Below are 27,426 nucleotides of genomic sequence, written 5' to 3'. Positions count from 1 at the left end.
GATAATCTTTCCTTGTCTTTCTACTCCATCTTTCCCAAGTACTACTTGGCTATCCATTCTCCCTTCCCTTGGTGCTGATTGGCAATCCAATCAAGAATTATTTGATGCTGATTGGCTGTTTAGGTCATCTTTCCTTATCTTACCACAGTCTATCTTTCCTTGTACTGATTGGCTATCCATTAAACCTTTCATTGGTACTGATTGGCTATCGATTCTACCTTTCCTTGGTGCTGATTGGCAATCCAATCAAGAGTTCTCTGATACTAATTGGCTGTTCATTTCATCTTTTGGTGTATGTCTCGTCTTTCAGCATGTAACATCATATGTTTATGTTGCCTACAGTTGAACATCTTGTTGATCAACATTCGTGATGAGATCCAAGATTACAAGGAGAACTTTCAACAGGTGTTTTCCAAGTAAGCAAACTTTTCGATTAAATTTCAAGGCATTTAAATGATTTTTCTAAAACTTATAGATTAACTGGATTTAACATAATTCTTTTTTTTTTCAGAGAGTCAAATTCAGTCCTATAAATAAACCGTTAAACATGTCATAATAAAAATAACATCAGATTGATGAATGTTTACAGACTACTTTAGAAGCAACAAAACTTTCACAAATACCAAAAGTCAAAACATTATTAGATAAACAACCATCAAAATATTCATAAAGTACACACAAAAATATAAGAATGCTTATAAATACATCAATCCTAAAGCTGAAATTTTGACCAATTATTAGCACAAATTTTAAAAGATGAAGTTTATATTCTATATCTGTCCCATCTTAGGTACTTTGACATGGTCCAACTGGCAGCTACAGAGTACTACAGTTTCTTCATGGAGGATGTGGTGACTTTGTGTGAACAGGGACTGGGGTCTGCTGTAAGTTTTAAAGACATTAATTTTGTACTTAATAGATGGAATACCATTATTGTACGTCCATACCTCGAAGGGCTTTGTAGAGATCGTTGATCGTATGATGAAACAAAAAATGTACGGACTTAGGCAGCAAAGTATTATTATTACAGACAACAATATTTGAGTTAAATGTACCTTCGATAGTAACAGAAAGAAGTATTGTAATAAGTTAGCCGATTAGAGTCAACTTTTTCTTGCTTCTTTGTACATGTACATTTATACATTTTTATGATACACAATTTCTCATACTTATTTGTATACCCTATTTGTCAGAAAATAAACTCCATGCAGTTTTTATCATTATTATACATTGTGTAGTGTTAAGGAATAATTGCCTAATGTACCAAATTGGAACACTAGAAAAAAAATTAGTCTTGTAAAATATGCATTTTTTACACAGTGCTTTTTTACACCTTTATGTTTTTGCACTACAAGATATTATTTCTATTCTGTTTAATGTTGTCAGAAGACATTGTATAGTACTGATGTTGTTCTTGCCCCCATAGGATGTAGAGCAGGATCGCCTGATGTTTAGTCTATTTTCCATTTTGTGTAATGTTGTCAGATGACGTTGTACAATACTGATGTTGTTCATGCCCCCATAGGACATAGAGCTGATCGCTTGATGTTGAGTCTATCTACAAAACTTCCATTTTGTGTAATGTTGTCAGATGACGTTGTACAATACTGATGTTGTTCATGCCCCCATAGGACGTAGAGCAGGATCGCCTGATGTTGAGTCTATCTTCCATTTTTTGTAATGTTGTCAGATGACGTTGTACCATACTGATGTTGTTCATGCCCCCATAGGACGTAGAACAGGATCGCCTGATGTTGAGCCTGGCTTACCGACTGAACCAACTAGATGAGGACCTGAACAACTACATACACCCCAGGTACAATGTACTACACAGGGAATTCTGTACACACATATTATTAAAATGCTAATTTTACAAAGAAATGTCAAACAAGAAAGCAGAAGCGCTCTGGTATGAAATTAGAGTTGAATTAGATGTAAGGCCCCCTTGTATATTAATGACACAATTATTCAAGCTACCAAATGCATAATTCTATATTTTCCCTTCTTTCAGTGTTATGGGAAATTGTTACATCAGAATAAGGGAATGAATGGCATGACTTATCTGGAAAATTTTCTCTCTGATGTCTTTAAGTTAAGATAAAAATTTTGATTTGTTAGTAACTTGTTTGATTTGTTAGTAGCTGGATGGATGGATGGAGTAACTTGTTTCTTTTGAAACTCAAACTTCACTTGTTCAATATATATAGACTCCACAAATGCTTGAAGGCAAGTCTGCATTTTACAGACTGAGGTAACCTATATCCGTTTTACTTACAGATAGGGATATTTAGGGATATCAAGTCGATGGACGGTGGTTTCAAATTGCATTTCTGTTAGGTATTGCAGTTTGAAAACACTGTCCGTCGACTTGATACTGTAAATGCAGAAATGTTCGCGGTGGATTAATGTTCCCGGTTTTCGCGGTGACCACTTAACCGCGAACTTAAATCCACCGCGAACATTTTTCTATTATGATATTAGGCTGCAGTCTATGGTGTTACCGCAAAATTAAATCCACCGCGAAAAGTCCTTTTTCCCGCTACCGCGAAATTAAATCCCCGCGAACTTAAATGCATTTACAGTATCCCTAAAGACTGTAAATGCATTTAACTTTGCTGGGATTTAATTTCGCGGTAGCGGGAAAAAGGACTTTTTGCGGTGGTTTTAATTTCGCGGTAGCACCATGCACTGTAGTATCTTAATGCCCAGGAAAAATATAACATAAATCCACCGCGAACATTTCTGCATTTACAGTACCCTAGTCTTGAATACAACGGATAAAGGTTATCCTGCGAATAAAGGTGAGCTAGCATCAGAGCACAAGCACTTATCAGGTTTTTCTCCCTCTGCAGCCACCAGCGCTGGCGGCGCTCGTTTCTGAAGCAGGCTCTCCATTGGCTGGATGTGATGAAGGAAGATGTACAGACACTGGTGGTGCAGGCCGTGGGGGCTGATAAGGTCTGGAAACATTTCAGGTTCTTTTCGTTTCTTAGGCCTTAGAAAGTGTTTTCAGTTACCAAACTGATCCTAGCCATTTTGAAGGGGGGTTGGGAACTGCTAGCAAAGACCTTAAAATTTTTTATCTGATCTGAAATGAAAGAATCCATAACTGTCAGCCAATCATTGTCAAGAAAGATGGAATGGATAGTCAATCAGTACCAAGGAAAGATAGAATCGACAGCCAATCAGTATCAAGAAAAGATGGAATGTATAAACAATCAATACCAAGGAATGATAGAATTGACAGCCTATAAGTATGAAGAAAAGATGGAATGGAAAGCCAATCAGCACTAAGGAAGGATGGAGTGTGTAGCCAATCAATACCAAGGAAAGATAGAATTTAAAGCCAGTCAGTATCAAGAAAAGATGGAATGGATAGCCAATCAGCACCAAGGAAGGATGGAATGTGTGTCCAATCAATGCCAAGGACAGATAGAATTTAAAGCCAATCAGTATCAAGAATAGATGAAATGGCTAGCCCCAAGGAAAGATAGAATGTGTTACCAATAAATACAAGAGAAAGATAGCTTGACAGCCAATTAGTACCAAGGAAAGAAAGCATGGATAGCCAATCAATACGAATCAGTATCAAAGGAAAGATATGCAGGGCAAAGTAGAATGGATAACCAATCAGTATCCAATGAAAGATAAGAAAAGGTACAGTTGATACCTATCAATGCCAAGAAGTAAATGGCATATGATATATGTAAGCCTGGTAAAGTACTGAAATACATGCCTATTTCATAATTTCAAGTTATCTCATTTCTTCCCAACAGTACAAGCCTCTTACAATCATGGACAAGAACATCCCTGCCAAGGTCATGTCGCAACATCTCAGGTCAAAGGTCGGAAGGTCGCTGACCCCATCCCTCCACTCTGCGTTCAACAGCGTGACCTCTTCCATCACCTCGTCCCCGAAGATGCACACCCCAAACTCCGACTCATCCACCCCCAAACCTCCCAGCATGCATAGCTCTGAGGGAACTCTTTCACCCAATCAGGAGAGGAGAGACAACCATGTGACTCTGTCAGCCAATGAGAGGCTTCCACCAGGGATGCCCCAGAGGAGCATGAGTTTACCAGATGCTGTGTATGATGATAACGATGATGATGAGAATCAATCCTCCTTATCGTTCAGAACCGATCCCGGCAGGCACGTGTCTCTGCCCATCGGTAGCTACGAGTCGGCCTCGGAAAAGATGTCCATCGCTTCCATGATCATAGAGGTATCCACGGTGGAACAGGTATCGGATGACAGTCGGGATGCAAACGATTATGTGCCAGTGCCAAATGCTGCTGATGCTACCGCAACAACATCATCAGAGTCAACTCTTGTAAATTCACAGATCCAGTCAGACCTTTCACAAGTTTCTCCAGACTCCACACTAGTAGCAGAAGATCCCAGCAACAAAGTAGATCCGGGTATGGCAAAAAGTGTCAAGAAAGACAAAAATTCTTCCCAGAAAAGGACTTCCGTGGATTATGGAACAGACCAGTTCCAAGACGTGGACTCGAGCGAAGACTCCTTTAGCTCTGACGACGACTTTAGATTCATAGAAGACTACCACCAGAAAGGTGGAAAAGCACCACAACAAACAACAACAACAACAACAAGTGGATCCGAAGACAACACCGACGACCAGCAAGCCGGACTTCCGCCTTTGGAGTTCGTGAGTCTCATGGAGGGTTTCCAAGGTTTTTCCTCTAGCGATATGCCGATCAAAAGGCCGGATGCAGTCGTAGCGAGCAAGGAATGTAAGAACAACAAAGTCGACAGAATTCTAGGTACAGACACAGTAAGAGATGGCGCCAGTAGGACTCAAAACACCCTGGACCAAGAATCCCTACCAAAAGGGTTACAGAATGGTTTAGACAGGGATAGGACTTACAGTGGGAGCATAGACGACAGTTTTGCCAGTCTGTCGAGCTTCGGCACGGCGACGGATTCGGACAGCAGGGAGGGAAAGATAAAAGTGTGTCCTCTGTCAGCCTCGTACGTGGACATTACATGTATGATCAGGAGAGCAGCCGAGTTTGTGGAGACACTGTGTAAGGTGAGTAAATGTTGATTCTGTTGTAATATAAAGTTATATAAATATAGAATACAACAAGGGTATTCCATATGGCCTGGGGTATGGCCTGACCAAGGGTAGGATTGCCCGAAGGCCAGAGAGCGATCTGACCTGTGGAAAAGATAGAATGGATAGCCAATCGGCACCAAGAAATGAACAGCAAATCAGTAGAAAGAACTCTACGTGGGATATCCAATTACGCAGTTGAAAATATAATGGGATTTTGCAAATCAGCACCGAGGAAAGATAGAGTGGAAAGCCAATCAGTACCTAGGAAAGATAGTATGGATGGCCAATTAGCACCATGCAAAGATAGAATGGATAGCCAATCAGTACCAAGGAAAGATAGTATGGACAGCCAATTAGCACTAAGGAAAGATAGAGTGGATAGCCAATCAGTACCAAGGAAAGATAGTATGGATGGCCAATTAGCACTATGGAAAGATAGAATGGACAGCCAATCAGCACTAAGGAAAGATAGAGTGGATAGCCAATCAGTACCAAGGAAAGATAGTATGGATGGCCAATTAGCACCATGCAAAGATAGAATGGACAGCCAATCAGCACTAAGGAAAGATAGAGTGGATAGCCAATCAGTACCAAGGAAAGATAGTATGGATGGCCAATTAGCACCATGCAAAGATAGAATGGACAGCCAATCAGCACTAAGGAAAGATAGAGTGGATAGCCAATCAGTACCAAGGAAAGATAGTATGGATGGCCAATTAGCACCATGCAAAGATAGAATGGACAGCCAATCAGCACTAAGGAAAGATAGAGTGGATTGCCAATCAGTACCAAGGAAAGATAGTATGGATGGCCAATTAGCACCATGCAAAGATAGAATGGACAGCCAATCAGCACTAAGGAAAGATAGAGTGGATAGCCAATCAGTACCAAGGAAAGATAGTATGGATGGCCAATTAGCACCATGCAAAGATAGAATGGACAGCCAATCAGCACTAAGGAAAGATAGAGTGGATTGCCAATCAGTACCAAGGAAAGATAGTATGGATGGCCAACCAGCACCATGCAAAGATAGAATGGATAGCTATTCAGCACCAAGGAAAGATAGAATGGACAGCCAATCAGCAAAAGGAAAGATAGAATGGACAGCCAATCAGCACCAATGAAAGATAGAATAGATAGCCATCAGCATTCAGGAAAGGTAGAATGAATAGCCAATCAGTACCAAGGAAATATAGAATGAATAGAATAGCCAACTAACAAGGAAAATAGAATGGATAACCAAGCACTAAATAAAAGCTAAATCAAGACGTTCATTTTTCTGTACAATGTAGATAATGACTATTGCTAGCTTTTTATGAATTGAATCATAAAGAAAAATTCCGGATCATTAACATTTCTTATTGATTTGTTGGCTCCCAGGTGCTCTGTCCGGATGAGTCTGTTCTTGTCCCCATCTCTGAGGTGGAGACGGATGCTGAAGAGGTCATAGGTCAGCAGGAAGGGTTGGAAGATGCCCACAGCCTGGTCACAGACATCAGATATGGACTGTACCAAAAACTACTTCAGGTAAAACCATCAAACGAAATGTTGCTAACTTGATGTAATGGACAGTTACTGTAGATTTGCTTCACTCTTCAATGCTTCAATGTAATTTTGCAGAAGGTACGTTTAGAGATTTTTGCTAACTGTAGTGTATTGTGTCATGATTTAACAGCGGAGAGGTGCACCAAAAGCACAAAAGTAAATCAAATCATATTCAAACATGTCAAGACATTACGGTAGCTACATGTGCTTTCTGTACGTTGGTTCTGTTGGTAGAGGGCAGTCGCGGCACCAACGAATATATGACTGAACATACGAAGAAACTATCATCATTACGCAAAAATAAAACAGATCTTTGTGTACGCCGAGCCGTACGCTATATATATGTCCACAACATGTTTGCAATCTGGGTGCTGATTGACCCGCGACAAATTGAGCAAGCTCATTCATATTCATAAGCAAGATGCCCCTAGTACAGTTTATCTGAGGCTGAAATGGCAGAGTAATATCGTTAAGTATTTCATTAAGGGGGTGTCTTTTTTGTGACTTTTTACATGTTTTATATTCTTATCACCCAGGTGTTCTCGTCAGTCCTGTGCCTGTATGGAGACAACCTGCTCTGCCTGGATCTGTGTGCAACACCAGACAATGTCGCTAGGGAGCTTCTAGGGACCATGGTATGAACTTTTTACATGGCAGTTTGTGTCGTGTTCATTTGTATGTATAGTGTACTTCCACACTGTATGCATGTGCAAACACTCCTAGTTTTTGTGAAAGTTGAAATGATTTTTGCCTACCATGGGAACAGTTGAAAGAGATTACTTTTAGGTTTTAGGACTTCCCTTTTCCTAACGACTGACAATTCAATCTGATTGAGGGAAGATTATCCTTCCATTTGTTATTTTTTTTCATAGGAGAAAACGTACAAGTACTGTTTTTGCCGTGTTCTTTTTCTTTCTTCCTCCTAGCAGAAAAGGCTGGGCTGTGCATCAGGCCTGGCTACCTGGGCTGGCTATCTGGACTAGCTATCACATCAGGCTACTCATATACCCCCATTCATAGCCCTAATTTTTCTTTTTTTTTTACTTGCATGCAGAAGAGGTTGGGCAAGCCTAATGATATAGTATTGTATGCGAGTAGATTGACACATTCTGCATTTTTGCAAAAATGTTGCCTGTCTGTTTTATGTGATGTTCTTTTTTTGTGCACCTGCCATAGATGGTGCAGCACCTGATGGGTGAGAAGGAGAACTACGCCACCTGGGGCTGCCGTCACATGCTGAACAACATGAGCAGCTGCTTCCAGTACATCAGCAAACAGGCCAGCTACCTGTGTGACAGCTTCGAACCTGTCACAGAAGAGGTGAGACGGTCTGATATAATTTTGTTCTGAAGGCGTTACGCCTTTAGAGCTCAGCCATACAGTAGACACATACTTGGACAATTTTCTATAATTGTGACTCCAATGTATGACTGAAGGATACATAATGTGAAATCCACTGGAAAACATAGCTAATATCCATGACCAATTGCCCCACCCACAGAAACACAAGGATCTGCCAGCCTGCTGTCTGCTATGCTCTTCTCCTAGGAGTGAATGATTACCATGAGAAACACATAGGAATCAGTCACTAATTGATGATAAGGAAACCTTTTGGATATGTATCCTCCAAAACAAACATAAAGAATCCTCTAACTATACTAGAGGGAAAAAAGGGAAGATACACACAGTTGATATCTCCTCTTCTGCTGGGTGTGTTTCTCTTGTGTTTCCCCGAAGTTTTGACTATGGATCTGAGTTTTAAAGCTGCCAAGTGGCTAAGCTAGCAAACAAAAGAGAGGTCAGGTTCATCCCCTTGCTAGATATTACAGTGTCCTTCGTGTTCGGATAGGAACCTTATTATAATGCCAGGTGTAAGACTAGGTAGTACTACATCACTTCTGTTGGGAACTTCAAGGTAAAAGGTGGTAGAAGGAGAGAGATGGGCTCTGTCTTCCAATAGTATGCCCTGGACAAAGCAGATGATAACCCAAAGGCTTTACCTTTAAATAAATACTAGGTCTTCTTTTTTTCTTTTTGTTCCGGAAGCTAAGAATCTAAAACAGCCTATTCTGTGACAAGACAGCAGAATTTTAGTCCCAAGAAGTTAACATTAACCAAAGGTCTAAATTAGACAAACATTTCGTACTCTTCTGATACACATTGTACATGTATTTGTGCTTGTAACATAGCTATTGATCAGTCAACAGATCGACACAGCCCAATTCCTAAAAGTCCCCAAAGTTGTGTTCCTTTTTTTGCATCTGTCTGATACTACATTTTAGATAATCAGCACAAGTTCTGTTGTTTGTTATTTAGATGTGTGTCCGCATCAACAACATCCACGCCCTGCTGGATGTACTGCCCAAGGTCGACGAGCTGCTCCACAGGGCTGTGGGCAGCATCAGCTGTAAGGACAGCCGCTGTCAGGATGCTGTCAATGAAGGTCAGTGCTGTTCACCTCCGGCCAATGTGACACAAGACCTAGAGGTCACAGGTCTTCTCTGTAGGAAATTTTGTCTTTCTGTCAAAATTCACCAAGTATAATATAATCAAATGGCCAATTGACTAGGCTAGCAGATACAAGACCTAGAGGTCACAGGTTTGATTGCTGACATTCCTGGCTAGGCAGTGTGTCCTCAGGAAAGGCTTTCAGCACAAATTTCCTCACTCCAACCAAGTGTAAAAATGGGTTCCTGACTTCAGTTGAGGAGGCGAAAGGCATGGGAAGAGAAGGATGTGCACTGCTTTCCAATACCCTAGACACAGCGGATAACAACCCATTGTCACTACAGCCTCAAAAAGGCTATAGGGCAGTGCACACACATACACATGCACAAGATAAAAAACAATCCTTCATTCCCTTGGGGCTGGAGCTTTAGAATGTTGATTTTCGCAATGGTTCACAGTTTTAACTGTGCACGCACAAGGATGAAGGTTGAAGCCCTTAACTTCTTAACAGTTTTTTCTCGTGGCATGTTTTGTTAATGTCTGAGGGACATTCAACATATTGCCCACAGTGTATCACACTATACCATGTACTGTTCAAACCTTGAACTAGCTTTTTTTGGTAATAACGTTGGCTTCTGTCTGTTTTCCAGATTATGTGGTAGTCGACCTGTGTACCCCAGGAACCCCATCCACATCCCCATGGACAGACAGTGACCGAGACGGCACCGGCCACAGCAGCACCACCCCCCATCCCAGCCCCACCAGACAGGTCAGCAACGGTCAAAGGTCAGCAGGTGAGAGGTCACCGGGAGATGGCACACCAGGTCAAAGGGCACCAGACAGGAAGTCGTCGGGAAAGAGAGGAAATCGCTCAGCGTACGTCCCGTACAGGGCGACCGTTGTCTGCCATGTCCGATGGCACCTGCACAGGGTCAGGAATGGACTGATCCGACTTCTGGCTTACAAGGTATGTTCTTAGCAAGATAAGTTAAGATAACAGAATTCTTGTAACCTGCCGCCTCTTGCAAAGGTATTCATTTTAGAGCTATGGGGTTATGGAGCAGCAAGGGCATTATTTTTCTTTATCAATCTTGTATAACGTCCTTGGTAAAGCAGGGAAAAGGTCTGAACAAGAAAAATTTAGCAAAATCTCTTTTATACATGCTCTTGAGACAAACCTGTTTCTATTGGAAAGTTGTAAGTGCAAGTCTGCTTTCACAATATACACCCTGCAGTTCTTAAAGGCATCACTAGAGGGCTCTGTTGAACAGTCTCCATATAATCTTGTTCCATGGTCTCTCCTGCTGTCAGGCGTCTTAATGAAATACATGCATGAAGCTTCATGAAGTACATGCATGTGACCTGTAGTTCTTATAGGCATCACTAGAGGGCTCTGTAGAACAGTCTCCATATAATCTTGTTCCATGGTCTCTGCTGCTATCAGCTTCATGAAATACATGCATGTAAGCATAAATGTATACTTAATTCATAATGTCTGTCTCTATTTTCAGATTAACCTGTTTTTCCACCAAGCCCTGTCGCTCCTCTTGTCCCTCCCACTGTACGGTTACACCATCCAGCAACGCCTCCAGCCATTGGCCGAGTTCCTGACCAATCACTTCCAGGCATTCTCAGACTGGCTGTACACCGACTGCGTGCCAAAACTACAGAAGTCAATATGGGAGCTAATCGTAAAGGTAGGGAAGGGAATAGCTTTTATTCAGACTTATTCAAACTTGTGTTTGGAACATGCTAGCTCCATGATTTTTTGGCGGCATACTATGTATACAAACTGTTGCTTGTACAGACCCATGCAATAATATTATTGGCTTAAAGTGTTCGCATTCGGTAGGTTGTTAGTTTGATCCCCGGCCAAATCATACCAAAAACGTTAAAGATGGTACATGCTGCTTTCTATGCTCAGCATTTGAGAAAGAGTTTTAAGTACTTGAGCATTTGCACAACTACCAGTGAGCTAGCCCCCTGCTGTAGTGATTGCACAAAAGATGTGCAGCCCAAGGGCTACAGAAATGGAGATAGGCACCAGACTATTCACTATCTGGGAAGGACTTTATAGCTTTTTGCCTAGAGAGGAAGTGATGGATAATTTGGCCCCCTAGGGGCTGTTGCTGTTGTTGCAGGGGCTGATTTTGTTTGAGACTTTGAAAGATAATAATGTTGTTATTTTCTACTGTAGGACTTTGAAGAGGAGGCTTCCAAACTGAAGCATCAGAACAACACTGCAGCCAAGGCCAAGACTCTTCTGCAAGCTGTGGCAGTATGTTTCTATCTTATGATTCATTCATCAGACCCCTAGTACTACATAGGTCTGCAAGTTTCCCTGCCGTTTCTGTAGCAGGATATACATTAAATTTTATTATTTTCACATTGATGGGTTCATACCTTTCCACTTGAATTTAATGTGCTTGAAGCACCTTCTCAAACTATATGAAACCATATAAAGTTGTGTAAAGTTAAATTTTGATATTTCCTTCGAAAGACGGGTGCAGCCCTACCAAGATGCCTGTCCCGTGTTAAAACTGGCATCTTCCAGTGACTAGCTAAATTAGATTGCACAAATTTTGAATGCCCTGACTTTAGGCACCCCAGTGAAAAGCAGTGTTTCTGACAAGTCAAATTATTTCCTTACTGCAAGTAAAAGTGCATAGTACTAGAAATATATTGTCTTTGAGTTTGAAAATTTTGGCCAGAGAAAAGTAAGTTTGGGCCAGTAGACTTTTACTTGCCCTGTAGAGCAGCGATGGATGACAAAGAGGGGTGGATGAAACTAGTTATGTGGAGATTTCGAGCGAGCTCGCTGGAGTGAGTGAGTGAGTAGAGCAGGTAGATTTGATACAAGTTGACTTGACCAGAGCTTAGGCCTATGTCACATTCACAAACCATGGCCCGGACGGGCAGCTTTCAGGGACAAAAAATATCACATAAAAGATACTAAACTACACATAAAGACATAAAGAGAATAGTCGGGGTATTATTGTTGTATATGTTTACGTATACATTTCTGTCTTTTGTTCCCACAGACCGGGCCCCGGTTTGGAAATGTGACGTTAGCCTTTTAACACTTACCGCATGTTTTCCTCCTTTGTTGTTGTTTCAGTTCCTGGTACAGTTTGTCCATGCTGAGGGACAAGGGCTGGACCTAGAGGACCTCATGGCACCTGCCGTAAGTCTAACTCACCTGTACACCTGCATAAAGGTGCTAAAGCAGGCAGTGATGCATATTCACCTGAAATATTGCACTGTAAATGCATTTAAGTTCGTAGGGATTCAATTTAGTGGTAGCTGAAAAATGGAATGTTAATTTGCGGTGTTTTAAGTTGACTTCGCGGTAGTGCCATCCACATTGCTCAATTTGAGGTCATTTATACATGTATGTGCAATAACCGTAGATTATGTGGGCAGTCCCCAACTTTGGCAAGAACTTGGAGCATTTTTTTTATTTTAAAAGTTTATAAAGTGTACTTTGATGGAAAACATACTGTACCTAGTACATAATGTATATGAGAAACTTGCAATACACAGAGATTGGCTATCACAGTCTGATAGGCTAAATATTTTTATTTACATGTACCACTTAAAACAGCTAAGTTAAACAATTTAACAATTGCATTTAACTGTAAGCTCTATATCCATCAAGCACAACAACGGAAATTACACATGTGAAAAACATCTAATATATCAATATTGAAATGTATATATTTTCCAGGAGGGAGTGTTGAGTGAGCTAGAGTGGTACACCGTCCCGACCAGACAACTCATATCACAGTACAAGCGACTAGCTGCACAGGTAAGGCAGTCAACCTGTCTCACATGTAGAATCACTGGTGACATGTCCCTATGAAATAAGTGGATAGCACTTACCGTTCCTCGGATAGGACGTTAAATGTCCATGCTTCACCATGCATACATAGGGACCAAATTTTTCTCTTCGCCAGGAAGAGTATGTTTTTGTCGACTTGGGTCTGTTTGTAGGTCAACAGCATATAACTCGAAAAATTGTGGATGGAACTTTGTGATTTTTGGTAGGTGTGTAGCGGTTGTCGAAAGGAATGCCAAGTTCGAAAACGGTTTACCTGGTGTTTTCCTACGGTACTGCAGCGAGCTTGGTATATTTTTTGCTGTTTGTTTAGGGCAGCATAAGTCAAAATGCAGCTGGCCGATTTTCACGATACTTGGTAGGTGTGTAGCGGTTTTGGAGAGGAAGGTCAAGTGCAAAAATGGTTTACCTGGCTCTTACCTATGGTGCTGTAGCGGGATTTGTATGTAAGTGCGTTTGTCTGTATGCAAGATAACTCGAGAACCCTTGTTTTGGTCTGTGGGTGCGTGGTGTTTTGATCGCAGGGTCTGCACCAGCTGATCGTAGTCGTCATTTAGGATGGTGACATAAAGCCTGTGGCGTAGAGTATGTGTGAGCGTCAGGCATCAAACATCAATTCTCTGCACTTCAAAGAACCGTAGGGGTGATCCAGTGTGCTCCGCTACAAACATGAGCCATAGCAAAGTAACATAATGATTGTACTATCACTACCAACTTGAAGTCGTGTAGTGCAATCGGTAAGATGTTTGACACAGACCCCAGAGGAAATGGGTGGATGGAAACCACTGGTTTTGTCCTGATGTTGTGCCCTTGGGAAAAGCACTTAACATTGACTTTCCTCACTTCACTCAGGTGGAAATGAGTACCTAGCTTTGGTTAGGGCAGTTCCTCGGATAGGACGTTAGATAGAAGTCCCCGTGTTTGAGGAGAACCACACCTCGAGCACGTTATAATAGCAAAGAACTCACAGCACTCATCGAAAAGAGTAGGGGTCCTTCCCGGTTTAAGTGGTTCACACCTACAGTCCTATGGCCGCACCTGGTGAAATTTCTGTCTTATTGAGGTTACCTGTGTGGCGCTGAATGGCAGCTCGCTCCAGACCCTTCCAATTTAGCCCCGCCTATTGTAACCTCCTTGCAATTCAGCCCCTGGCTTCAAAGAGAGTACTGTAAATGCATTTTAAGTTTGCGGGGATTTAATATCGCGGTAGCAGGAAAAATGACTTTTCACGGTGGTTTTAATTTTGCGGTAGCACCATGCCCTGTAGTCTCTTACTGCCATGAAAAAATGTTCGCGGTGGTTTTTAGTTAGCGGCGAAGCGGCCACCGCGAAAACCACGAAGGCGCGAACATTAAACCACCGCGAAAGTTTCTTCATGTACAGTAGTCGACCCACCCGATAACAATACCAATAAAAGCAAATGACAGCTTTACCTACGTTAAAAACATTTCATTGTTTTCTGTAGCATGCATATTATGTAATTGACCTACAAACCTTAAGTTTGTTTATGCTTTCTAAATGATTTATTTATCTTTTGTTGATGTAAATATTAGGGGCAGGTACACGTAAAAGCTGTTCTATTGTACGGGAAAAAGCTGAGCTGTAAATTCCAACACAAGAAATTGCCCAAATTTTTGACTGATCAACCCCAGTCTTTGTCAAGGAATGGACAGTACTAGTCCATCGCTTCTGTGACGTCACATTATGTAGATAGCACACGTGGCTCGGAGAGTGGTGGGAAAAGTTGTTTCATTCTAACTCACATCTCTAAGAAATAAACTTTAAGGCTTTTTTCCGAAAATAGTTTCATCAGGTTGGTAGAATATAGGATAAGGGAGAAATTCTTTGTACACAACCAGTGGGTACTTACATAGCTTACGTTTCGATGTCTCTCAGACACCTTCGTCAGAGCTTCTAACTGGAGTTCTGCTTCTCACCGCTATATGAAGCCGATGTAGGTAGTTAGAAGCTCTGACGAAGGTGTCTGAGAGACATCGAAACGTAAGCTATGTAAGTACCCACTGGTTGTGTACAAAGAATTTCTCCCTTATCCTTTAAGGCTTTGTTGGAAAGTTATCAAAGTATGACGTAAATTGGCCATTGGTATTTCCATCATGTTTAGAAGACCTTTCAAGACCTTTAAAAGTGTCACTTAAGTGATCTTCCAGTACCCTTTCTCTTTCTTGACATTTCCTTAAGTTTCGCTCGTAGGTCCATGAGACTTGACTCCGTCATGATCTTGGAACTCGATCTGAGAAAAGGGAATTTTCACAGCGGACACTTGTGTATTTACATTCAATCGTAGTCAGTGTATACTATAGTGGGGGATTAGTACAGTTGATGTACTGTTTAGTGGTGTGTGAATGCTGGCAACAAAGGGTTTGGCTCTGGAGACTGTTCTGTCATGAACTCTCAAATGGCAGCTTCGAAGGAGTCGCGAGGCATTTTAAAGAAACAGTACTGTATATATATATATATATAGACAAGAAATCAAAGATCTCATGCTTCGTAAGTTTTTGTGATGTCGTTAATTTGATAGCCATGGCCAGGGTTGTAGCCAGCACACGTCCTTCTGTCCTTTGATGGAATTTTGCAGCTGAGGACGGAAGAAATTTTTGCCCCTTCCGTCCTCGGGGACAGACAAAAGTTGGTAATATTAAAAAAGAATGGAATTTTTTACTAAAAAAGTCGTTGGACTGCTTAGTCTACCAGCAAAATTTTCACCTCAAAATGCAGGAATCACCATTTCAGAGGTCTAGATTTTTTAATTTTTTTCGGGAGTATGCCCCCAGACCCCCTAGGAATGTCGGGCCTTTGATAGAATTTCCATTCAAAATCGAGGGGACAGAAAATGATTTCAGGCTGGCTACAACCCTGGCCATAGCCCTATTATAACAGTGAGTTCATGCTCAGCCACCTGGGTGTTTTGCCAAGCAGACCAGCTGTTTGTGGACTATACCACACTATTTTTGGGAAGGGGGTGTCAACCTGTGGTGCTGCAGTATCTGAAAATACTTCCAGGGGGCTCAAATTGCTTCTTATCTTAAAGACCTCTACTACTAAACTTCCCCCGTCCTGGAGGTAACTCAAGAGTGCAACCAAGTCGTGAGAGTGTCAGGACCATATGAAATACATCAGGCTCTTTTAATCATTTTGTTACCAATTTACCATAATGGGATGTATGGCATGGTAGGATCCGGATTCACGGGTAGAAGCTTTGTACCAACCTTGAGCCCTTTGGCCTAGTTTTCTCATGAAGTTTTTAAGTCCTTACACTGTGTAAAGTGAGTTGGCTACATGTGTGTGTGTGTTGTACATGTTGGCACCCCAATAGTCGTATATACCGGTTTACCAAACACTCTGTGATCCGACTCTGCCCTGTGTGTGCTAAACGACATGTTCCAAACGGCGCGTTGCAAGAGCCAGGGCCCTGGGGCTTGTCAGTCTGCAGTATTGGTGGGAACACCGGGACCTCTCCACTAGGTAACAATGTGGATGTGTGTATGTAGACATGTATGGGTCAGTGGATCCACCTTTGTTCAAACTTGACATTTAGTTTTTGCCCTCACCAAGAAGGGTATGTTTTCGGATATTCCATGGGGTCATGGGTCTATATGTAGGTCAACAGCATATAACTGGAGAAATTGTGGATAGAACTTTGTGATTTTTGGTAGGTGTGTAGCGGTTGTGGAAAGGAAGGTCAAGTTCGAAGACGGTTTACCTGGCGTTTTCTTACGGTACTGCAGCGAGCTTTGTTTTTTTGTGTGCTTGTTTGCTATGCAAAGGTAGGGAAGTTTCACACACATTCTTGTCTCCATTATGTTTTGACTTACGTATATATATGTCATACCTGGGCCACCGTAACGTCCGATACAGGTGTTCCAGACCAGGTGATAATTTTCAGTATCTCACATGCAGGCCCCCTCAGCTAGTTGTATCACAGTTAGGCTTCCATCGTTTAAATAGAACACACCCCACTGCAATAGAATGGAGTTCTTTTGTTTGAATTTTTCCTTGAACTGATTTTCTTAAACAATATAGTTGTTGGCGCAGGCTGATGCAATGAATTTTGTCCTTTTGATGAGTAGTTTGGTAATTAAATCTGTGTATACTGAGCAGACATGATAACCAAATGTTTTCAACTGAGACTCAAAATTATACAAAACGTTAATAACTGTCCTGCTTCTCACTTTGTCCTCAAAATTAATTCCGTGTGAAAATGAATGAATTTACAGAACTCGCAAGCTGTAAATGCAGAAACTTTTGTGGTGGTTTAAAAGTAAAACTTTGCGTTTTTCATGGTGGCCACTTTACCGCAAACTTTAATCCACAGCGAACAGTTTTCCATGTCTGTTAGAGACTACAGTGCATGGGGCTACCGCGAACTTAAAACTGCCGTGAAAAGTCCTTTTTCCTGCTACCGCGAAACCAAATCCCCGCGAACTTAAATGCATTTACAGTACTGCCTGGTAAACTTGCCCTTCACGCCATCACAGTTTACCCGACTTTGAACCACCTACCAAATGCCTGTCACCAGGGAGACCAGGGTTACAGGATCGGTACATAGCTCTCTGCTGTAGGTGGTGTCTACGTGTTGACAGAGGTAGCGGGCCCTGTGGGTGGTGGGCCTTCTGATAAGTTTGGTATGGTCCAAGAGATTTAGAGAGAACCCAGTACTGAGAACAAAACAGTAGTAAAACTATTAGAAGAAGTCTCCCTTGTGAGATCCAACCTATTGCTGAGAATTTAGACAAGTTTACCCCCCCCCCCAAATTATTTTTGATTTTTGAATGTTTACTTTCAATTCCTTAAAAGAGAAATTCAAGAAAGTTTGAATTCTTGGAGGTATTTAAAAGTGAATCATTGTATTATGATTATGATCATCAAACTAAAAGTCGTGACTTTTATGGTCTGTTGTAATTGGACAACCAATCAGACGTACAAGTCATGTAACTAACCCTTCAGCATAATACAGCTTCACAGCACACTTGGCAGGGACTATTTGTACAGCAGTGAAGGGATGACCTGTTGCAACTTAGTGTCACCATTTATATCTAACTTTTATTTGAAGATTTGCACCTAGTACTGTAAATACAGAAACTTTTGCGATGTTTTTATGATCTTGGAGCCGCAGAGTTTTCCATTACAGTATGTGACTACAGTACGGTACTTATATTTCATGCATTTTTAAAGTTTGCAGTGATTAACCACAAACTCAAAACCAACGCAAACACTCCATTTTCCCACTATGGCGAAATCAAATCCCCAGAAAGTTGAAGTGAATTTTACAGTATTTGATGTTCCATGCTGTCCTGTCACTTATAGCTTGTGTCAGAATTTCAATTTAAGAATTTCAAAATAATCACCAATTGGATACATGGCACAGAGGTTATATCCAGTGGGAAGAATGTGTGATTTATGTCCCAACAAGTGAGACTTCCTCACAGTGGGAATAGTTGGCCACAGCCACATCCTGTCTCTTGGAACCAAGCCCAGTTTGCAAACGTTTCGTGGTTTGGCGGGAAGGGAGAATGCGGGATATCGGATACATTGTTGGGTTAAAGGGAAACAAAGTCTTTTGGAACTGATGTCCTGGATGGTCATGTCATGTACATGTATATAGTCATACGGTTGAAATTACATTTTGTTCATCGTGTACTTTATGTCAGAGATATTCTTCTTGATAGAAAATTGCATACATTCAACAGTTATACATGTGTATGCTGTGACAGTGATACTATCCTATTCGAGGTATATATCAGACTGAGTGGTATAAATTTTATTCTTGGGAATTTTGGAACATAGAATAGTAAAAGACAAAGAAAGATCTCCAGGACCTGTTTTAGTGAAAAACAAAATATAAAATGTTACTTATCATTCCCTTCCATTTTTGCTCTTTTCTTCCCTTTGATGGGTCTTTTATAAGAGATAGCTGATGTCTGTCCATGGACATAAAGGAGGGCCCCAATGGGGGGGTCCCGACAACGCTCTACGCTAAATTCTGATGACCGGCTACGTATTACGCTGAATTCATGAAGCCTCTCTACGCCCTACGCTAAATTCAAAAGCTTCCCCACACGTTATGCAGAACTCATCACCGAGCGACTGAGCGTTTGTGTCAAAGATGGTACAAAAGTTGAGTTAAAAGTATTCATGGTATTAAACCGGCGGCAGAGGCGGCGGCAGCAAATTTCTAATGCGGGGCTCAATATTGCCGACCGAATTTTTATCATCTTGAGCGCCGAATGCACGACTATCTTAGGGGGATCCGGGGGCATGCTCCCCGGGAAAATTTTGAAATCTTGACCCTCTGAAACGCTATTTCCTGCATTTGAGGGGCAACTTTTTCTTGCAGACTAGAAATGAAAACAGAACTGCAATGGATGTCACTTGAAGACAGAAGGAAAATGTCCAGACTTTTCATGATGTACAAAATGACCAATAAACTGGTGGACGTACCGACTGATGAGTATCTAATACCAGCTCAAAAAAGAACAAGAAACAGTCATGCCTTCAAGTACCAGAGTTACCAACCTAGAATTGATGAGTTCAAAAATTCGTACTTTCCCAGAACTATCGCGGAGTGGAATTTGTTATCACCAAGCACAGTAGGGGCATCTCCTCCAGAGGCGGCAGGAAATATTGTTTGGGGGGACGATCTTTTCCTGACAGAATTTTGCAGCAGATTGCCTTTGACGCAACCCGTCTTGACCCTCTGAAACGCAATTTCCTGCATTTTGACGGGACTTAGGGCAATGGTTAGGGCAGGTTTGATTACGCTATATGCACAATTCATCCATTACGTTTTACGGTAAATTCCGGGGAGCTACAACGTATTACGTAGAATGAAAAGAGTCAATTACGCTCTACGCAAAATGCACCGATTACGCTCTACGTTGAATTAAGCGATCCGTCTACGCTCTACGTAAAATTAAAACGGCCAATTACGCTCTACGCAAAAGGGCATTGGGGCCCTCATAAAGTTCACATCTTTTTGCAGAGATGGCTGATGGCTGTCCACACTACTTTCAGGAGCTAGGGGGTGTCTTTCTGCAATGCTTCAATCGCTGAAAATACTGCTAGGAGACCCAAAATCACTGTGTTGCAATATTCACTTATACTTATAGCAGATCAAAAGACTTTCAAATCTATCTCTTCAAAAGTTTTAATATCTACAAGCACTGGGAATTGACACATAGTGTGACTCGTTGTGTTTCAGGATTTCGTGCCTTCCCGTAGACTGAGCGCGCAGAACGTCCGCCTGCCCAGCCTGGAGGTGATGTCCTGGATGAGACACGAGATGCACTCGGTCCGCAAGTGTTTCTCCGGCAGACAGATGGTGGACTGGGTGGTGAGCCACGCCCACATGCTGGGTCAGGAGCACCGCCCCGCCTCCTGGTACAACAGGAGTGCACTGCAGGAGGAGGAGGAGGAGATGGATGGTACTTATGATGAGGAGGATGCAGGTATGAGACATGTTGTGCCTTTTCCTTTTTCTGGTACAACAGGAGCACACAGCAGGAGGAGGAGATGGATGGTACTTATGATGAGGAGGATCCAGGTATGAGACATGTCGTATCTTTTCCTTTTTCTGGTACAACAGGAGCACACTGCAGGAGGAGGAGGAGGAGATGGATGGTACTTATGATGAGAAGGATCCAGGTATGAGACATGTTGTGTCTTTTCCTTTTTCTGGTACAACAGGAGCACACTGCAGGAGGAGGAGGAGGAGATGGATGGTACTTAGTGATGAGGAGGATCCAGGTATGAGACATGTCGTATCTTTTCCTTTTTCTGGTACAACAGGAGCACACTGCAGGAGGAGGAGGAGGAGATGGATGGTACTTATGATGAGAAGGATCCAGGTATGAGACATGTTGTGTCTTTTCCTTTTCCTGGTACAACAGGATCACACTGCAGGAGGAGGAGGAGGAGATGGATGGTACTTATGATGAGGAGGATCCAGGTATGAGACATGTTGTGTCTTTTCCTTTTTCTGGTACAACAGGAGCACACTGCAGGAGGAGGAGGAGGAGATGGATGGTACTTATGATGAGGAGGATGCAGGTATGAGACATGTCGTATCTTTTCCTTTTTCTGGTACAACAGGAGCACACTGCAGGAGGAGGAGATGGATGGTACTTATGATGAGGAGGATGCAGGTATGAGACATGTCGTATCTTTTCCTTTTTCTGGTACACCAGGAGCACACTGGAGGAGGAGGAGGAGGAGATGGATGGTACTTATGATGAGGAGGGTCCAGGTACATAGATAGATGTCGTCAGTCACTGTCAGTATCTTTTCCTCATAGTTCTCTATCTGGGTTCTGGGTCAAACACTCTGCAGTTATGCCACACAATCCCACCAAGGTTCACATGTGGCAAGTCAGTAATGGGCCAGAAGTATTGTCGTTAGAATGATCCATGAATGAATCAAAAGATGGACAAACAAATGAACTAAATTTCTACCACTCAAAATTCATAACTACATCATATCCAGAACACGAGAGAACAAATGAATGGATGGTTGACTAAAGGACAGAATGAAAGGATAAATGGATGAATAAGGAATGTGAAATGGTTGAATGAATGAATGAATGAATGAATGAATGAATGAATGAATGAATGAATGAATGAATGAATGAATGAATGAATTAAGGCACTATCACATGTAACTAACAAAACATGCACACTGCTATTAATCCCCATCAAGGGGGCTGAGCAGTAGAAAAGAAGAAGAAAAGAAGAAGAATGAATGAATGAATGAATGAATGAGTAAGTGAAATGGACGATGTTACTAGACTAAGTGTAATCGCCAATTGTTGTCATCTCAATAGACTACATGTTGTACTTTTCTGCAGATGATGATGATGATGATGAAGATGACAGTGAAGACCTGGAACAGAAAGCGATCCAGCTGTGTCAGGCATTCCTGGACAGTGGTGTCATCAGGTCTGTACTGGAGGACAACAGCAGAGCAGGTGAGATAAACCACATATCTGAACACAGAATTAAGGCTGCAAAGTTGTTTTATTCACAATTTGGCACCCAGCCATGACCTTCTTCAGCTCAATACTTCTTCAGTTCAATCAGGGCTCTAGCCAGCTTGAAATTTTTTTTCCGTTAGCCAATTCCAATTGTCGTGAAAACCACAAAAGTTCATTTTTCCTATGACACTACAAAGTAGTAGATGTTGCCATTGATACCTTGAAAAACGGATTTTAATGAGATTATCGTATGCAAAAGAGCGCCGACACACATTGTCAAGAAGCATAACAATAGCAAAACAAACAGTGTGTGGCTTTTACAGCCATGGACGGCGTCCCCAAGCCGTCTGTAGCTTCCATCAAGGTTTTTGCCCGTCAAGGTTGACGAATTGGTTTTAAAATTTTTCCGTCAGACGCAGCAAATTTCCGTCAACGCTGGCTAGAGCCCTGAGTTCAATACTGACTGATTCTATAAGGCATTGCAACTTAAGGTCCCGCTGCTAAAAGATACAGTCCCAAACATTTGTTGGAACATTTCTTCTGTCCTTCCCATAGGGAGTAACGTCCTGAGTGAAACCTCCAGCCTGGCGGGTCCCCTGCCAGAGTTGGTGGTGGTGAGTCGACCCACCTCGGTACTAGCATCTCTCACCACCGGTACCACTGCGAACACCACCGGTACTGGGCAGCCAAACTTGTCCGAGGTGGATGAAGGACACTTGTCAGGTATGACAGCTATATTTACTATTTGTTTGTTAAACTTTGTGTATTTTTTAAACTGTTATAAAGCTTACTTTTGTAGTTAGGCCATGTTGATTTGATTATATGGATGACGATATGGATGAGCGAATAAAAAAAAAGTTTGGCCAAAAAAAAAAAGTTGCCTTCAGTATGAAATCAAAGTGGCCAGGAAGGTTGAACATAGGACTAAACACACATAGTATGGTATACCATGATCCTCTGGACCTGAATTTTCTGTACTGGTACCTCCCCCAACCAACGATAGATTTTTTTTTCTTTCCGTCCTTTCACATCTTATTCTTTGACTTTAGATTCATTTTGGCATTCTATATATGGCATTAGTTATCTGTTTTCTGATACTTTTTTTTCAGTCCACGGAATATTTGTGCTCATTGTACAGCTGCCTTGCACAATTTATTGTGTGGTCAAAAACTTTTTTTTTCTGTGGAAATGGCCGAAAATTGGTGCGAGCGCGGATGTCATCCATATAATCAAATCAACGTGGCCTTAAGACTGTTCATCATTGATGCCCCATGTTACGAAGACGTCACATTCAGTTGTCTTTGATCGTTTGCATCATGCTTTCAACTGTTTTTTGTTGTTTTTTTACGAACTGATTTTCAAGGGTTCATTTGTAATACAGTTCGCTCTATTTCAAATTCATCTGATGTAAGTCTGACATTGTTGCAGTATACATGTATATATTACACTCATAATTTGCATAGATGGGAAACTTTATTGCAACCCTAATCTTTTTATCTCTCCTTCAGAGTCGAGCCAGCCAGAAGACAAGCGGGTGCGTACCCTGTCGAACAACGAGAGTCGACTTCGCTCCGTCTCGGAATCCGACCCGGACTCCAGCTACCACTTCCCGGAGCGGCTTGGTAGCGACCCACGCGGCACGCCCCCGCAAATCCCCGACGACCCGGACGTCTTCGCCAACACCGACTCCCACCTGTACCGTTTTACCGACATCGAGGTGTGGCGAATCAAGAGGAACACGGAAGACCAGACCGCGACCACAAACAGCTCGTTCGCCAGCCAAACGGATCTCAAAGCTCGGAAAGTTCAGCCCGATTTCCTGTTGAACATTCTGCAAACGAGGAAACAGAGGGATGACTTGGCGAAGAGGTTTCTGAGAGATTTAGCTAAGGGGATGGAGCATCACACAGTTGGCTGCCTAGATTTAATTTGGCAGTAATGGGTACTGCTGGTATTGTGCCTAAAGTGACACATAGGGCAGTAGGTTTTCTTGCTGTTTCTGTAGCAAGGTATATTTTTGCAGGGAGGGGTTGCAAGTCCTTCCACATGCTTGAGGCACATCCTCGAACATGGAGCCATAATTTCAATGTTCCTTCCGAAAGATGGGTGCAGCCCTAACCAAAATGCCCAACCCAGGATTGAACCTGGCTGTCCCAGTTACTAAGTAATTGGAACTATAGGAGCTCAACTGTGAGGCTGCTACCAGTTGAGCTACAGGGACATACAAATGATAATGAGTATTGCTGCTTTTAAAATTATTGAGAATTGGAGGAGAGAAATTAAAGTTGTAGAATAGGACATTTTTAGTAGTGCAGGCATCTCTTGGGATGTTCGAAGTCCATATAAGTTTGTATAGTGTTTATTGACGTTAATTACTTGAACTCAACACGTAATGCATTGGGAAACGTACTTGGTTATGTGTGAATGTAGGGAAACTTGTACGTAATGATTCACCATAGCTATGATGACTCCTGTGTTCTAAAAGTACAGAGGAGTGTCCTGAGAATATAGTACGACTGTCGCACAGTATTAATTGTAGGTGTTTTTATTGCAGATTTATATGTATCTATTAGATAAAATTCATGGCTGAGCCATGCAAACAATGTAAGTCAGAGGACTGCATTATTTGTTGCAGTAAAGTGAAAATGACAATCTTCTAATAGAAAGATTGTGAGCCAGAAAGATGTTAGATTTTTAAAATCGTACTTAATCATTCAACCAAAGTATTTTATTCCGATTTTTGTGGAGAAAATGATTTTATGTTACCATAATTATAGATATAAGATAAAGCGAATGCTTTCAACAATTGTGTCTACAGCAATGCCAGTGTATCTGTAGCAAGAAAACAAAATGCAAACTTCAAAATTTTAGTATAGCATTGCCTTGGTGTCATTATGCTTCATACAGCAAATTGTTTTGAACTTTAGTTCTTTTGCTAGGCATAGTTTAAGCTGTTATACTAAGGTTTTGATAGACAATGATCGTAGCATTATTTTATTATCATGACACATAGTGGCCAGTATTTTTAGCATTTATCAAAAGGACTATCTGTGCAATGTATTTTGTGAGATCTAAGATTAATTTAAACATGTTTTATGTTTAGTTTTGTTTCTGAAAATGTATAATTCAAGATTATTATAGATTATTATAATATATAATTTTAAACCTGTTAATGACATTTGGCAGTATACATAACTTAGCAGTAAATGTTATGATCTTTATTTTATAAAGACGTGTAGTTTTGAATGGCGATGATGTTTCAATTCCTGTAACAAAGAATAGAGATTATGGAATCTAAAATTTCTTTGGGAAAAAAAAGTATATAGTATTTCATTTGTGGCCATACATTAGCAGCTAGATTTCAGTTCAGGATTCTTTAATCTAGATAGTGGAGGGAACTTAAATAATGCTAATTTCAAAACAAATTTGTATAATTATACATTATATATAATTTTGTATATTTTGACTGCTCCCTAGGGAACAATTGATGATTTCGTCACCCTCTGCTATGTTCTTAATAAATATATGAACTTGCAAGTGATTGGGTACATTTTGAAGTTACTGGCCTGCAGTCTGGAATTAATGTTCTTCTGGATATAAAATTGTGGCTTACAGTGACGTATCTTACTTTATGTCATACCTGTGACGCGAAAACATTCGATACGGGTGTTCCGGACCGGCTGATAACTTCCGTATCAGACCGGTTCGAAAGGCGTATCACACAGGCTCCATTCGAATGAATCAAACTGTTTCGAGCGGGCCGAGTGCGGCGCCATCGAATGTTCGAATACCTTATTCAGACGTTGGAACATTACTGTTGCAACACTTTTTGTTCGAGGACAGCAAATTTGTTCAACTTCTGGCGCATTTCGCATCAAAACGGGGTTTCTCAGGTGGGTATGACATAAATAAAATACAACACGGTGTATTCCACATCACCCTCAGTCCCAGCCCTCCCGCGGGTCGGATCCCCCTCCGGCCTTCGGGCGATCCGACCCGCGGTCGGGCTGATACCTCAGGTGATACGGAATACACTGTATTGTATTCTATATTTATGTCATACTTAGGCCGTGATATCATTCGATACGGGTGTTCCGGACCGTGTGATAAAAAGCTGTCTTCGAAATTGTATCACACAGGCTTCCATCGAATATTTCGAACATACTCTGCACACGCCAGTGTAGCGTAGCGGTCAAAAATCCGAATACCTGATTCGGACGTTGAAACATTGCTGTTGTAACAATCATTGTTCGCAGGCACCAAATTTTCTCAACTTCTGGCGCATTCTGCACCGAAACATGTTTTCTCAGGTGGGTATGACATAAATAAACTACAACACGGTGTATTCCGCATCACCCCCGGTCCCAGCCCTCTCACGGGTCGGATCGGCCTTTGGGCGATCCTACCTGCGGTCGGGCTGGTACCTCGGGTGATACGGAATACAACGTGTTGATTCTGATTGAGTTAGAATAGGTTAGATATTTGAATTTTGGAAGGATGATGTCATAATGCCTTCAAACTCACCATACTCAATAGACCATCCTGTAGAATTCTATGGCATTGCATAATCATTTATTAGAAGCTCAATGAGGCATGTTTACTATGAGCACTAGCCTAATTGCAATATTGGACATGACTCTTGAAGAGTTAATAAAGTCAGCCAATATTCTTGCAGTACTTCTAATATTTTTGTTGCCCCTCTTTAAACTGTTTCTGTCCACCCCTATCAAGATTTGAAATGGCGTACATATCAGCAATACAATAAGTCCATCATAGGTCTTTCAGGTCCTTTCACATTGAATTTGTTGATTCAATTATAAAGTAGCACATGCACACACACGCACACACACACATACACACACACACGCACACACACACATACACACAGAACTCATTTCAGTCACATTTCAAGCACTAAATATAGCCACAAGACTTCCAGCTTTATTTTTGTGTCGACATTTTGTCAAGGTATACACCGTTTTTGTCATATACATTTTATAATATATATATATATATCTTAGTTCCAACTATATCTTATCTGCAACACTAACTAGTATATAGTAATTTTTCCCTTTCCATTGAAAGCACACAACATAAAACATTTACTACTACCAGCAAAGCCAGTGCTGATTTTTCACAGTTCGTATACAACACAAGTCTGAACACCAGTACATTTTACAACAACACAGTCTATATTGAGCGGAGCATGGAGTTATTATGTAAGGCCACACCAATTTTATTTGTTGTTTCTCGGATTTCCCGACCCTAATTTTTCCGATTTGACAACAACAAAAAAACTTTTCAAATTGATGGTCACCCCTCTTGTTGACAAAATTTTACTGCCTCTCTTTTCTCAAATTAACTCTGGGCCTCAAATTCCAGTAGCTGTACGTGCCTATTTGGGACGGTACATTTATCATTTTTCTTCAAACTTTGGACTTTGCTACCAGGGACCCCCTAAATGTTGAAAGTTTAGGTTTTCCTGTCCGATCTCTCCTACACTGACTTTTTGAACTGTCTTTTTTTTC

The 27,426-nt window shown here is 41.4% G+C and overlaps 1 protein-coding gene across 3 annotated transcripts in view; it reads left to right on the top strand.

Moving 5' to 3' along the window:
• Nucleotides 1-25,455, top strand: part of LOC118413362 — a 53,118-nt gene extending 27,663 nt beyond the window's left edge. For 2 of the 3 annotated variants that reach the window (XM_035816713.1, XM_035816714.1), the window contains exons 16-33: nucleotides 343-416; nucleotides 791-884; nucleotides 1,731-1,816; nucleotides 2,853-2,958; nucleotides 3,777-5,054; nucleotides 6,462-6,608; nucleotides 7,163-7,261; nucleotides 7,803-7,946; nucleotides 8,943-9,069; nucleotides 9,725-10,041; nucleotides 10,586-10,771; nucleotides 11,272-11,352; nucleotides 12,193-12,258; nucleotides 12,802-12,882; nucleotides 20,132-20,378; nucleotides 21,773-21,892; nucleotides 22,454-22,621; nucleotides 23,407-25,455. In XM_035816713.1, coding sequence (XP_035672606.1) covers nucleotides 343-416; nucleotides 791-884; nucleotides 1,731-1,816; nucleotides 2,853-2,958; nucleotides 3,777-5,054; nucleotides 6,462-6,608; nucleotides 7,163-7,261; nucleotides 7,803-7,946; nucleotides 8,943-9,069; nucleotides 9,725-10,041; nucleotides 10,586-10,771; nucleotides 11,272-11,352; nucleotides 12,193-12,258; nucleotides 12,802-12,882; nucleotides 20,132-20,378; nucleotides 21,773-21,892; nucleotides 22,454-22,621; nucleotides 23,407-23,837 — 3,852 coding nt within the window. In that variant the 3' untranslated portion in view covers nucleotides 23,838-25,455. The remainder of the gene's footprint in view (nucleotides 1-342; nucleotides 417-790; nucleotides 885-1,730; nucleotides 1,817-2,852; nucleotides 2,959-3,776; nucleotides 5,055-6,461; nucleotides 6,609-7,162; nucleotides 7,262-7,802; nucleotides 7,947-8,942; nucleotides 9,070-9,724; nucleotides 10,042-10,585; nucleotides 10,772-11,271; nucleotides 11,353-12,192; nucleotides 12,259-12,801; nucleotides 12,883-20,131; nucleotides 20,379-21,772; nucleotides 21,893-22,453; nucleotides 22,622-23,406) is intronic. The other variant, XM_035816715.1, reaches the window with a different exon arrangement.
• Nucleotides 25,456-27,426: the final 1,971 nt, after the last annotated feature.

Source organism: Branchiostoma floridae, chromosome 4, assembly GCF_000003815.2.
Source record: "Branchiostoma floridae strain S238N-H82 chromosome 4, Bfl_VNyyK, whole genome shotgun sequence".
Taxonomy (NCBI): domain Eukaryota; kingdom Metazoa; phylum Chordata; class Leptocardii; order Amphioxiformes; family Branchiostomatidae; genus Branchiostoma; species Branchiostoma floridae.
Note: the sequence above shows the minus strand (reverse complement) of the source record. Positions and strands in the feature narration are given on the sequence as shown.